General features: G+C 35.9%; 2 protein-coding genes across 5 annotated transcripts; both read right to left on the reverse strand.

Moving 5' to 3' along the window:
- Positions 1-5,660: 5,660 nt before the first annotated feature.
- Positions 5,661-8,158, reverse strand: Bm7734 (Uncharacterized protein; the record flags this gene model as incomplete). Of its 2 annotated transcripts, none has more annotated exons than XM_001898879.1 (9): positions 5,661-5,748; positions 5,816-6,009; positions 6,084-6,198; positions 6,385-6,562; positions 6,626-6,695; positions 6,793-6,909; positions 7,071-7,200; positions 7,346-7,563; positions 8,006-8,158. In XM_001898879.1, 9 exons carry the CDS (start codon positions 8,156-8,158, stop codon positions 5,661-5,663), a joined length of 1,263 nt encoding a protein of 420 aa, XP_001898914.1. The 2 variants fall into 2 exon arrangements, with proteins under 2 accessions (XP_001898914.1, XP_042930028.1); XM_043074094.1 differs by having other exon boundaries at positions 6,385-6,577.
- Positions 8,159-9,586: 1,428 nt separating this feature from the next.
- Positions 9,587-12,248, reverse strand: Bma-sfrp-1 (Uncharacterized protein; the record flags this gene model as incomplete). 3 transcript variants are annotated; one of them, XM_043074095.1, is made up of 8 exons in its annotated part: positions 9,587-9,694; positions 9,879-10,038; positions 10,624-10,708; positions 11,044-11,124; positions 11,425-11,539; positions 11,623-11,715; positions 11,799-11,912; positions 12,099-12,248. In XM_043074095.1, the coding sequence occupies 8 exons, from the start codon at positions 12,246-12,248 to the stop codon at positions 9,587-9,589; spliced, it is 906 nt and encodes a 301-aa protein (XP_042930029.1). The 3 variants fall into 3 exon arrangements, with proteins under 3 accessions (XP_042930029.1, XP_042930030.1, XP_042930031.1); XM_043074096.1 differs by lacking the exons at positions 11,623-11,715; positions 11,799-11,912; positions 12,099-12,248 and having other exon boundaries at positions 11,425-11,524; XM_043074097.1 differs by lacking the exons at positions 10,624-10,708; positions 11,044-11,124; positions 11,425-11,539; ... (1 more) ...; positions 11,799-11,912; positions 12,099-12,248 and having other exon boundaries at positions 9,879-9,947.
- Positions 12,249-14,424: the final 2,176 nt, after the last annotated feature.

The following is a 14,424-nucleotide window of genomic DNA, read 5'->3' on the forward strand; positions in this document are numbered from 1 at the left end:
GACTACAAGTACTGAGTACAATTCGTTTCGTAGGATACAGGAAAATCACTCGCACTGGCCAACACGATGATATTAGGAGAAAGTAGTAAAACAATCAATCGACATGATATGCAACCGTACCGAATGCTAAATCACTCAGCAGCAGAAATTGAACAAAACAGAAGGCAACAGTGACAAATCAATCATAGACGTATGATTAAATCAAATTAAACAGCTAACTTAAATCTCACTCTACTAAACAAAGGACAGAAGCTAATTAAATAGCTGAGCAGAAAACACTGCATACGATATCTTACCATTTCCATGTATGACCATAGCAAATTATCCCAAAGAATATGAGAATTCATTCAGTGATCCAATGAGTTTTAGTAAGTAACATTTAAAGAGGAATTAGTAATGAGGTTCGACTGAAATTTTTTCTATATTTCCATATAGCTGACTTTTATTATTTTTCAACACATTCTTTTCGGCAGATTTCAATGATAGAGTTTGCAACATACATCCACAAAATCTGTTGCATTTTATTGAGCTATGAAGAATAGCAACAGCTTCGTAACAAAACATGGTTCTGGATCTAAACGGACGATTTTTGCTATCGACACAGCGAACTGTAACGGAAGACAAGACCACCGATATACCCCAAAATACAGTACTAGCACGTGCCATCTAATGAAAGAAGTAATACAAAGGACATCGAACTTAAGACTATTTGCCTCGACTTCCTCATATTATAATAACCTAGTAAATTCCAACTTCTTTTTTTTTTTTTGAATTAAAGTACCATCCAACCACGTCTAGGTCAAATTAAAGAAGTATAAATGGCAAAAAATCTGAAAAACTGACGTAATAGAGAAAGTGTTCAATGAAATGATAAATTGTGCACTTTTTAAATCAATTTGTTATCATTACTACACAATATACGATTGGCGATATAAGAAACAGAACTTCGCTAATTCGTGCTTCACGAGCACTGTCTAAAGTACATTCGTATCTGTCACTTATTCACATCTCTACATCAAGACAATAGTCATATGTAAAATGAATGAGGTATATTGTGTACAAATTGGTAGCTATAACAGTAATAGTAATAGTGGGCACTTAATCCGTAAATGGATTGCTAAATTGAGGACTTACATCCAAAACTTTCTTTTAAAAGAGGCACATCATTAGAGGACAGCATGAACCAAATTACTGACTACTTCCTTAGGTGTAATATTTTTTAACTTACGTAATGGAAAAAATAATTTTGCACTAAAACAGAAAGAGAAAGAGTGGAAGAACATCATGTTAACAACACACAATAACATGTGACAGAGTGCTAGGTGACTTTTTAAGCAACATTGTTAACATTCTTCGAATTACACTTGGAAAGTAACTAACTTTAAGTTATCTTGGCTGTCCAATACAACTTAAAATTCAAGGCACTACTCATTCTCATTACCTTAACAAGCTCATATACCTTGGATGCTTTCTGATAATCTTAGAAGAAATGATGTGGCCGTGCCCAGTAACTCGTCATTCCATAAAATCGCTTTACTTACATCAATGTCGCGTTCATTCAGGCATATTTATTCCTAACCGGAAATACTTCATGGTCACTAACACTGCACAAATAACAAGTGGAGGAATAACGAAGGTTCTATAATGAAGTTTAACAAATATTCGCCATCACTATGACAAGTAAAAAGAAATAGGATGTTTGATTCATTGTTAAATACTTCCCGCAACAACAAATATTCCCGTGACCGTCCATTACTTATGTATCTCTGCAGGTAGACGACGACTACCAAACCCTTCTTTAATCTTTAAAGGGAAGCACTCATATCTCATTGGCTCTTGAGTTATTTATATATAAGAATCAGCGACATGGAAAAAAATGATCCATTTGTACTATCTTTTTGTTGTTAATTTGTATTCATTTGAAATCACCAAAAAAGAAAAAAGAAGAGAAACGACATTACTCTGGAACCATTTGTAATGTGATGGTGAATTTATCTTCGTAAGCCAGATGAAATAAATAAATCACCAACCACATATCACATCTGTTGATAGCAAAAACAGAAGTGGGAGAAACCAAGAGAAAAATAACTATATAGAAATAACAAAAATAGAAAAATAACAAAAATAACGAAATAAAGGACTACACAGCTTTTGAATTTACTGATCTGACAATATGTTTCTAGATTCGCCGTCAACAATGGAATGTCTCATGTATCGATGAGTATTGCATTGTTGAATAATAAAGTATAAAGCGCTTCAAGAAATGAACCAATAAATACCAAATGTTCCTTAGCTCCTTGCAATCTTTCATAAAATGAACCTACGCAGTAGCAGTATGCACATTTATATTCAAGTCTTGAAATGATAACTGTATAACCTCACAACAGACTGTTAAAGTCACTGCTATATAGTTACCGGAAATACTACTTGATCCACTGCTACTAACCAGTTATGAAACATTAAGTAGGAAAAACGAAAAACTCGGATAATCCAACTTCTTATCGGTGGTAGATCCAGTGATGTGTCCACGTGCAGAACGCTTCGTCACCATGTACCAACTACTTAAAAGGAACATCGTTAATCACTAAATAAGTTCGCAACCACCTGCTAATCTCTTCTTGCCAACAGAAGATAACCAACCGGTAGATGATTAAGATATAAATGAAAAAGAAGGAAAAGGAGAATATTTAAAAAGTGGAAATTGATAAGGAAGGTTGAGTCCTACGAAAGTGAGCACTGTTTAATGAACATTTTGATAAAAAAGAATGAGTGGTAACGTTGAATATATGCACTACTGCGGGTAAACAATTAATTTTGACCGCCCAATATGCAAAACAAATAAGAGCGCATCGCATGGCCTTAGTCTTTCGAATTTCGGATGAGCCAAGTCGAACAATGTGTCTCGTAAGAGAAGAAGAGGAACACACACAGAGAGAGTGAGAAACAGCATTAGTAGTATATATTGGGAACAGTCTTGAACTGGGTCCCGTGCGGGAACAACAAGCAGCCCGAATGCCACATCCAACAACCCTCAACACCCATCCTGATCCGACAACAATTACACCGCCTCATGATCAGAGAGTAAAGGCAGTGGGAGGTGTGTCGACGGATAGAAAAGTGACATGTGTCTCTTTGCTTGGGTGAGAGTGGTGGTGCTGCTGTTTGCGGTGAGACTGGATCGATTCGGTAGAATTATGGGTGCAGGCCTGCCCCATCGCTAACTGTCCTAACCAAATTGATTTGAATTTTGAATATGAAAGGATGAAGAATTTAGTCGGAGACATTGATGAGGGAAGTGTTCTCCTCACTGGGGAGAGGCATCATTCTACGGGTATTCTCTGCACTATTCCACATCCTGTCGAATTTCGTTTCGCAGAAGGAGACCCTTTATTGTGGTCTCCAGAAAGATAATGGAGCAAACATTTGTCTTGGTCGAAATCGAGAAGGGTGGTGCACATTGCAGTCTACGCTTCGTATGCCAATAAACATCTTTCCAGTAATTGCCGTAAACGTAGACTTCATTGGGCTCCATTTTCCACTCCATTCAAAAGCATACACAGAAAATGGCCAGAGATACAAAACGTCATCGAGAACGTGAGAATCCACCATATGTAGTGGGGTAGTTTAGCACTTTATTTGAATAGAGAAAATGAATTTCGATTTGTCTCTTAAAAGGCTAGGAAAGAGATGTGCAAGTATAACATTTTTATTTTTCACTTGGCTGTAAGACTTGATATTAACTAATCTATTAATTGACTTTTGTAGCAATGCTGTGTGAGACATGTAGTTCCTTGTACTCTTAATGTCTTACTCTTTAACCTCCGAGTCAACATTAAGTCATATTGGCTTGTTTGTTGTGGTTTTTCCATTTGATCGATGTAAATTTTTTTAATTCTGAATATACATAGAAATGCTAGTTAGGTGGTAGTTCTTTTAAACTTTCCAGTGCAGAATAGCCACTTATAGAAGTGATTCAGCTGTCATTCTGAAAATCACGGTCTGATATAGGTAAGATCTGACACCACTGTAATGCATACAGTGAGTAGAGAAAAATACACTTCCGAGTACCTAAGATGGTTTTGTTTCCACGTGCTTTTTTGTGTGGAAAGAAATACTGAGATTGATTACTGCCATCCACTCAAGTCCGGGCATATTTTGTGTTCAAAATTTCGCTCGCTGGCTCATCTAGTTACCTGGCGACTTGTCACTATATGAATGAACTGAGAAGCCGTGCTTTTCCTTACTATGAGGAAAAAGTTAAAAGTCAGCTGATGATTGCTTGAGAATGATCTTTCCCATTGAAACAAATGAGATAAAAATTAGATGCATAGATTTTAATTGCTCTCTTCCTCAGTGATGGCTAAAGTGACGAATCAAAACCTGTTCGCCACATTCCACATGTAATATTACTCGTGGGATGTCAGTAGCACAGCAGAGATCTTGCCTCGAAAATTGAACGATCTCTTCTAGTGATTTTTGATTCATAAAAAGCTCCTTAAGGTAACATTGCAAACCTGAGCTTCTATACGACTCCAGAAAGTAGTCTCTAGTCTGACAAGTACCTTAATATACGAAGAAATGCCCGTACAACTATCATACATTCTAATTCAGTTACAGAAATGGCAATGAATGACTACCGACATTCTTAATCTTTACACAATCTCACATCAACATTACAAGAGCGCAGTAAACTTACTCATACAAAACCAGTAGTAGGTTGTATTTTGCCTAATTTGGAGATCTCGGAGGGAACAGAAAGTGCGTTGCACATTCTGGCCTATCTAAAACATTGTGGAGGTACCCTGAAATCCCTACCACCACTGATTATGTAGGAAATTATATGCGTCTTGAGTAATCTGTAAACAGCGTCGTAATCCAATACTGGAAATTACTAGCATATTGCACTGAAAATAATTTCCCGAACTTTATTTATTCCAGAAATATAAAAACTGGGTGAAACGTTCAAGAATCATAGTGCTTAGATGACAGAGGCGAATGCAGCTTTTAAACATCATCGGAATTTTATTCAAGCGTAAATAACAGCCACAATTGTTTTCTGTTATCCAAATAACTTGAAAATAAGTGGTTCCCGATCCAACGTTCGTGCTCCCAAGAACCATGTATTAGAGCAAATCAGTGCTAGCTGACAAACTCAAAAAGACACTATCAATCAAGAATTATAGAGCGTACTCCAAACTTAAGATTTGTTTTACACTACAGGGACATCGCATGTTTCCTCATAAATTGAGAAATATTATATTGAAAAATGGCTTAACCAACTCAACTAACACGTGCTTTTACACATGTTGTTGAAAAGCAATGGCAACTTGCAGTCTCTTCGTAACTCTTAAAAATATGCAGTGGAATAATGAGTGAGACATGTATTGGACTGGTACTCTAAGTTGCCAACCTGCAAATATTATTGATTAATCTAATTTCAAAAGCTTATACAAAATAGATCTAAGGAACAAAGCTGTTAATATTTGCTCCACTACTGCGGGAAGTTCAATAATAATTAGTGGAATGAATAGGTTGCATCGACCTCACAGTGACCTCATAAAACTGAAAAAGAAATGAAATTACTTTCCTTAGATGATTCTGAAATCAGGAATTATTGAAAATAACATATGAACATTTTTATACAACCTAAACTTAAGCTTTTAGTCGCTGACATCCTGTAGTTTACGAACGCGAGTGCATGTATGCATTCCAGCAGGTCGATGTCGAGCGCACAAAGTTTTACCGCACCTGAAAACATAGTAGAAACAGATGTAATATTAATAAAACAGAACAATATTGTTGGAGTATAACTTACCTGCACTGAAATGCAGCTGAAATATTGTTCAATTTGACAGCGCATATACTGCAACGCTGTTGCGACTGGTACCCAATAAGAACTTTCTGCGCTCGTGAAACAGCTGAAGGACGACGGAATGAGGAACATGAAAAGTTTGCTTCAGTTATATGTCGACTTGGAAGCTCATCATCGCTTGAAGTCACATCTGAGCCCTTTAAGTGAAATTTCCTCTTAATGTAAACAAAGTGAAGAAAATACTGATAAAAGAGAAGAAGGAATACCATACTCGGTGGTGATGAGAAAAAGCTGTAAGCGGTATTTTTGGCTTGCTTCTGGCTCGAGTCCTTTGAATAGCTGCGGATCCATTACTCACTCCATGATGTTTACGTCGTACACGTAATCTAGAAACGCCTGGTTGAAGAATTAGATTCTTCTGAATGGAACTGCTGATGACCACGTCTTTGAACTGAAATGTAAGGAGAGAGGGACGCTGGAGGAAGGTTAAAATAGAGTGACAGCAGTTAACTTGAATTTCTTATGCATTCAGTTCAGCAAGGAATAAGTATACAATATAGTATAAAAAATACCTTTTGAATTCGTTGCTGAGATCACTGACTACCACACCAGAAGAGAACTCGGATCCATCCTCAGAATGAGTATTCAAGTCTGCTACAGGCGAAATGGAACGCGGTTGCATCATAATAAATAGCTGGTCACGAGCAGAACTACTAACTGATTCACTATGGCAAAGTTTTAACGTCTCTTCTAAATAAAAGAAAACTGAAGAAGCAGATTACTATGGATCCCTTAAAACGTTTGAAAATAAACCTTTGCTAGGATTCTGACGAGTTCTTCTATCTCCATATTTTGCTCCCGACAATGTCGAAGTTTCGCAAATCTGAAGTATTTTTTACGTTAATACTACAAATTTTTTCTAATTACAGATGACACATAGTCCTATTTCATTAAATGGACATTTTTTTTTCAAATAAAACCTTCGCAGAAGAGTTGATACCATTGCAAGAACAGCTTTTGTCGTCATCACATTCTGTGTCACCAGCAGAACTTTCTTTAGCACTCGTATCTTCTGGAGCAGAAAGGACATGCTTTTCCTAGAATCTGATTCGCAAATTTAAGTAGTAGCCGCGCTTTTCTTTCATTAAATTCATTAGAGGTCAGAAATCTCGCGTTTTTAACCTATGTAATAATTAATTGGCCACTGGAAATTGATTGTCCACTTTATTACTAACGTGAAACTTATGCTAGCACTTACAATCGATTTCGCTGAAGCATTTTGTTTTATCTGACGTCGCAGCTCACACATTCGGAATAGAGTTTGACGATTTTCATCTAAATTCTGTTCATCAAAGAAACGTAATCCTTCCCAACAATCTCCCTTATTCCTGCAACCATAAGGACCTAGAATTTCAAATTTTTGAAAGTGCTTAAGCACACTGCTGGTAAGGTTTTACGTAGCCCATAAATTATATAAAAGCTCACTATGTTATAAGTGTAATATGAAAAAACACTAAGAAACAGAAAACTAACTGTTCAGATTGTACAGAACATGGCACTACTGCATGTTTTTCAGGAACTGTTACTGCCAAAGGTCCCGATCGTGGGATGATTACTAGACGCACTAGCGAGTTTTTTCGGATGCCAAGGTCATAAAGCAATGTTTGTCCACACAATTCCGATAACGATAAATCGTCAAAAATTAGACCTTGATGATATGGGAAGAGGCCTGTGCGATGCCAGATTTTCATCTAAAATCCGCAAGCTCTGAGGCTAACATAGTTATAACCAATTAAGACAGTTATGTTGAAAATACGTATGAGAGCGATAAAGTTTTATGAATATCATTTTGTATGTAACATGGGGAACAAATGGGCAACAAACAATGATTGAGAAAGAATTACATATATGAAGCTTAAACAGCCTGCAAGATGATATACATTTTATCAGACAAATGTTATATGTTGAAGAAAATATTATAAAAGTTGTATGAGGTAAGGAGATCAGCCATGGCTTCATTCTATAATTTACAAACATCAGGATAACCAGCACTTCTACTTTATACAAAACAAAGTCGTTAACAAAACTGTTATGTCCCAAACAGGCTCCACAATCTCACATGGACTTTAGTTAACAGATTTCAGAGCTGATTCAAACTGCGGTAGCTTCAAAATATTCAGAAGGACTAGTTACCTTTAAACTTTCAACTGTCTCGCACAATGTTACACTCTGTTCCCATCTGTGTCCCGTTACTGATGAAATTGATATTGTGAAGTCTTCCACATCGTTGCAGTCGGCCGATGAACTGGTATGCTTGGTGATAGTGTGCTCATCGTTCGATGACATTACTGATATCCTGAACTTCATTAACAGTGTTGTATATCTCAGTTACAACACAACAGCAACACTGCAGTAGCTTCTTGGACTTTTTTGACAAAATTCCTGTACTACTATCAAAAAATTTTTATGCCAATTCCATAACATACAGCCTTTGCTAACATCTCAAAATGTACCAATAAGCAAAAAGTCAGAAAAAGACATTTTAACCTGCCTTCCTATGTACCAAGCACATCGTACCATGCAACCAAACACAAATAACAAATGCACATGTCACCACGATCGCTTCTTTCGCATGTATCAACGACCAACCGTGAAATCTTAACCGGCCAGCAATGTTCAAATTGGAACTGATGAAACGGATTAACGAGCGTTTCTTGAACGGTTTCCGCCGTTCTTCTTACTCATCTCATGTATGAATTGCGGAAGTGAAGGGGTTCCAGAGCTTAAGGATTACATGAAATTCACGCAGAATAACGAATGTTCAGTTGTTATTTTGTCAGTCCGGTGACTTTTTCTTACAAATTTTAATTATACTGATGTTTCACTGCATTGTGCTGAAATAATCGAATCAAAGAAGCAGCTTTGCTCTTCTCATACAATATCTCTTGAAAAAAGACTATCTTTTCCATAACAGCATAAACTTCCTAAGCATATATCTCACCACATCTTTATGATAGTACAGTAAACTCGATACTAGAAATAAATAAGTCGTCGGTTTGTGTTTATGTTTTCTCCCTACAGGTTTGAAGTACTTAAAATATTCACCAGATACGGTTTTATCTCAATAGAAGTTCTCGCCGTTTACAAATTAATTGCTTGACTACTCCATGATATATACACACGGGTATTTTTGTAGTTCTTTACTATCATAATAAGATTATTTTACATTTCTGGAATATTATAGTTTGTTTATTTATGCTGCAATTATAATTTTAAAGGGTGCTTTTATAAAGAAAGCTCTTCGTCATTAAAATTAATTTGGGATGTGTTCTTCGTTTCATATGTTTCTGTTTTCTTCATTTTGAATCGTTTCCAAATAAATATCAAAGTTTGTTGTAGACCAAGTCAAATATTTTTTTTTTAATTGCTCACGGGAACATATATCTATACAATGATACGAAGAACATAACTTGCAGATCGCATGCATAGCTGCACTTATTAATTAGGAAATGGAAGTATATGAAGCCTACATAGACTATTTCACTATACAGTGTCATGTCTCAGATAAGATAGTTATGAAGCAATGAACTAATAGGAGTGCCAAATTTTTGCAGTGTTGCAGTAAAACGCGATATAAGAATGCTTTTTTTACCTAGATGCATGACGAAAATAAGTACGAGCAAACGAAAAAGGAAAAAAATTTCTGAATAGGTTGATTTCGTGGATAATAAGAAGCTCGTGGACATAAGGTGCACAAAAGCAATATAATAATGTTCAATAGCCTTTACGGTGAAGGCTTCGGCGATAGGCACTTTCTCTTATTTCCCTTCCAAGGGATTGGCAGTTCAACTTACGGAAGCTTCGAATGGCTCTCTTGAAGGGCTAAAAATGAACAAGTGAATTATTTCGGAATATCATACTATCGATATTAATATTCTAAGGTATTTTACTTTTCGAGATTAACAGCATCGATAATCTGATCATAACACGGATACTATAATCATTTGAGCTGTCGTGAATTTTTGTATTAACTCAATCATGACTCATCCACTAGGAGACTGCTAACCTTGTCGGTATTTCTCCAGGGCAGTATCAGATTTGCAATAAAATCGCCTCTGTCATTCTGATCAGCCATGATGAGAAAACGTAGATCTCCTGTTGCGCTAAAATGGCAAGGACACCCGCGACTGGCAGAGAAATGAATGACCGTATCTCGGCCTACCGATCTAAAAAATGATTTACTGAATAAGTATGGTATTTTTTTCTGTAGACTACACCCCTGTATAGAACTGCCAAAAGAAGCAAATGTATATGTTTTATTTACTTGGTATAAAAAAGACTTTAAAATGAATTCAGAACGATTCAGAACGGTCGATTCATTCTTATTACAATTTCAATTTTGATTTTGAATAAATCTGCCATTACAAGTTTTTATCACTAATTCCCCTACTACTTAAAATGCCTTATACGCTACTTGATAACATGTTCTGATTACTTCTGCCATGATTTCATTTTCTTGATTCTGGTAGTCAACTCCAATTATTTTTTTTTGATTCTGTATTACCTCCGTTGTATAAAGATCCTTCCCAAGCACTACACCTTCTGATTTAAGTGTAAACAGTTCTTTTCATTTCCTCTAATACAGTCTAGGACTGCCCATTGTTTGGTTGTATCCTTTTCGTAAGAGTGCTATGGCCTTCATTGCTTGGAAAGCAAATATGGAATGGATGATAACAACGTCTTAAAGGTGGTAAAATGATAACATTTTTAAGTGGAGAAACTGCAGAAATTATTTCTGAAAACAAAAGAACCTGCGCCGATCAGATCTCTTCAGCGATCGTGCCTTTCGCACACTCACGTATGATTTATTGATGCCTCCAATTCGTGCTTTCACTACTGTAATATCTTCTCTTTTTCAAACTACTAACAAATGATTGGAGTTGCTCTCTTAATAAAGTCAGTAATTCTGATATTATTTAATGTATTGTATTTAGTGAAAATCTCAAACCTTCATTTGTTAGTTAGAGCGTTCCAATTTCATTATGCTAGAAGTGCATATTTCAAAAAGCTAGGCACTCTTTTAAGATGCACACCACAACAGGATAGAACTGCATTTAGAAATTGAAAAATAATCATATAATAGGCGAAAAGTGAAAACGAGGCTTACAAAGAGGATCAAATGAAACTAAAGAAGAGAAGGTTTTTGAAAATGAAGAATGTGAAATAGAAACCTATTTGAGATCGACAATAATGATCGAGTATATTCTCGTATGTGCTGACCTGACTGCACGATGAACACGTATCACTAAGGTCTGAAAATATGACGAGCTGAGATATCAATCGCTGAACGATGAAAGAATGCCGCCTGACAGCTCATCGACACGCGGCACCTTTAGTAATATTGCGCCTGCCTTTGCTGCCCACCCTGTCACTAGCAGCCCCGATCCTAACTCCTAATTCCAAGTCTGAGCTCTTCCAACAAATCCCCAAAGGCAACTATTCATTACACATTACCCACTTTCATAATCTCATTTGAAATAAGTGATGGACAGGTCTGCTGAGGACATGCAATAGATGTGTCGCGCACTAGAAGTAGCCAAGTGAAAACAGACTTGTTGCCTTCTCCGAGACAGCCCCGATGCACATGTCATTGTCCTTCGGATATTTATTGCAGGATAACATTTCTGGCCATGGAAAACCGTACTGCCTCATTCTGCTTTCACATCCCTGCAAATTATTTCAGTGCATCAATGTCCACTCCCTATTCTTCTTATGGATTACTCAATTCAGTAATTTAAGACAAATTAGACCTGTTGGACAGCAGTACATAAGGACTGACATGGTAGTATTTCGCGGTCCAATGTTGCCAGACAAACAGGTGCAAACAGTGAACATAAGAATAGCTGAAACACAGTTAATTAAAAGTAGTCCGCAGTGAATACCGAACCGAACTGCTATGTTCCAGATGGATTAAATAGATAATGACCTGTGTATCCGGATGACAGTTTAATCGATGCAGTGGTATCCATGGAGCTGCTTGTTCTATCACCTCATCCACTGTTTCATGCTCCAACAAATTTGGTAAACGCATTGTTGAGTACTGAAATTTCTCGATTAAATTACCAACAGTGTGGTAAGATAGTGTTAGAGGAGAACCAACGGAGGAAGGGTCATTTTTCTTTTGTACCATAAATAGTGATCGTATAGCTCCAAGTAACGAAATTAATAAAAGAAGGGAAGCGAAGGAAGGATGAGAAGGGTATGGTTTTCTGTGCTGCTTACTTACTTGTATACCGTAACAAAGCGTCAAGTTTCTGGGTATGTCCACACATTTTGGTGAGGTGGGCCGATCAGACGTGAGCATTGCCCATGACTCGGAAATATAAGCGTAGGTCCCAATAGGAAGGAAAAGCAGAAGCAACTCGTTCAGTGCCATCAATCCGGACAAGACTAGTCTATTGGTGCACCATCTTTCAATCTTTCCCGCACCGCCCACTTCGGGAAATGCTTGTCCAATCACAATTTGTTGATGGTGCTTTTCAACAATATCCTTTTCAACTAGTGTCAAATTCTTTCATCAATGATACCTTGTTCTTGCCTTCAAGATTTCTTGATAACAGAGCATAAGTACTTTGTATTAACACATATCTAGCTGAGAAAAGACATACTACTGATTTTTCTGCAACTTAATTATTTCATCCTTATCAATGTATGAAACTATAATGCGTAAAACGCCCTGTGAAATATGTTACAGTGATAAAAAATGATTAATTGTACTTGATCTGCTGTACATTTCATCGAACATTTTTGCTAATAATTTACACATCACCGACCACATAATCAATTTACATTCAGCCGACTGACAATATCCATAATTCACAACAACATGTACCACAACAACATCCATTATAACAAGTTTTTCCCTTTTACATACTCATTCATATCATGTCCGTATCGCAAAATACATATATCAGAAAGTTATAGTTTGATAACACCGATTTAAATGGCTATTCTGTGCTAAAATTGCACTTCATTTCCCTTTTCATATTTATAACCACATTATCTATCCATTATCTATTTGGCCAAACTTTTCACTTCTAATATTTATTGGTCTTACTGCATATTTATTACATAAATAAAATCTGTATTACTTAATTCAGTTACTGAGTTTTTTAAGTAGACTACATTGTTCATATTCTGATAGTTAATAGTATCACTCAAGACTTTTAAAGTACGGAATAAGAACGTATTAACGAACTTTCGGCACAAATGTATTACCAGTGTTTTGCACAATATATTTATGCAGAAATTCCGACAGTTAGTCTTTTTTGGTCATTAATATTTAATGACTTATATATTTCCAAAATACATACTGCCAAGATCTCTGTATAAATGTATTCACTTAAATATAAAATCATTTCGTTTCAAACTTCATGGCTTTGCATATCCTTTACCTGCAGAAAAAATTTCATTCTATTTATTTCTCCAGTGACAAGCTAGACATTCTATTTTTCTTCATTTCCATATTCAATGGTTCACTTCCTAGCAAAGTTACTATATTATGAGTTTTACTTTTGTACTAGGTTATTACTATTACGAAAGTTTCACATCAAAGGATAACTTTCCTTTCAGTTTTTATTACGATGTTACGTAAGCTATTAAAACACCATTATACATCAACTTCTGATGTTTTTTTTATCATTTATGTATAAGGTCTTTGAACGATCTCTTTTGTTCACATCATTATTTTTACCAATTCTTTTAGAATTAAAATTTTTGAAACAGTATGAGTTTCTGTGAATGAAAAGCTAATAACACCAGTAATAATCTAGTTCTCCTATTTTTATTATTATGTATGAAATTATATGTTCGTTTTCCGAACATATAATTTCAAACATCTCCCACTTTCTCTTCCTTTTTTCACAACATCACTCCATTTGATTAACTGCTTTTGTAACATACTGTATTGATTATTGCCACAATTGCATTGTCATTTCATTAAGACCCCTATCAGCGTTGCACAAAGTCAATTTTAGTTAATTTGCGCCGGGGGTGTTCTTTTTTTGGAATTCCATCTTTCCGGTTTATAGAGGCGAAGGTTGTAATTATGAATTAGCTGGCTGTGGTGTAGGATGGATTAGGACGACTGTCGAATAGAAGAGTGAGAATGTTGGACTTCCTCACTTTTGGTCTTAGATCATCAGACCTGCTTATTTTAAAGAATACTGATTGTTTTCTAGTGCTGTGTACTTTAGTTCCATACCAAATAAATTAAAATCTCACATGATTCCAGTTGATGGAGTCCTAGACAATAGTCGAATGTGAATTTTCCAAAGTATCTCAGTTTATCACTGACGTATCTAGTGAATTTCATATTGTTTGGCACTACATTGTTTACTGTTTATTTTCAATGAAACAGTAAGTGTTTATAATACAATTAATGCAGAGTTTTATTTTGTAGTTGGACTTTAATTAAATCCGGAACATACATAATATCCATTCAGCACTTATGAAAAGAGATTACTTATTATAAGTAAAATCCCTTGACTGCATTTAGCAATGAATGAAACTGTAGACGTAGATATACTGTACACGTACATTAATCTGCACAA

The sequence above is a fragment of the Brugia malayi genome (genome assembly GCF_000002995.4).
Source record: "Brugia malayi strain FR3 genome assembly, contig: Bm_v4_ChrX_scaffold_001, whole genome shotgun sequence".
In the NCBI taxonomy this organism is placed as follows: domain Eukaryota; kingdom Metazoa; phylum Nematoda; class Chromadorea; order Rhabditida; family Onchocercidae; genus Brugia; species Brugia malayi.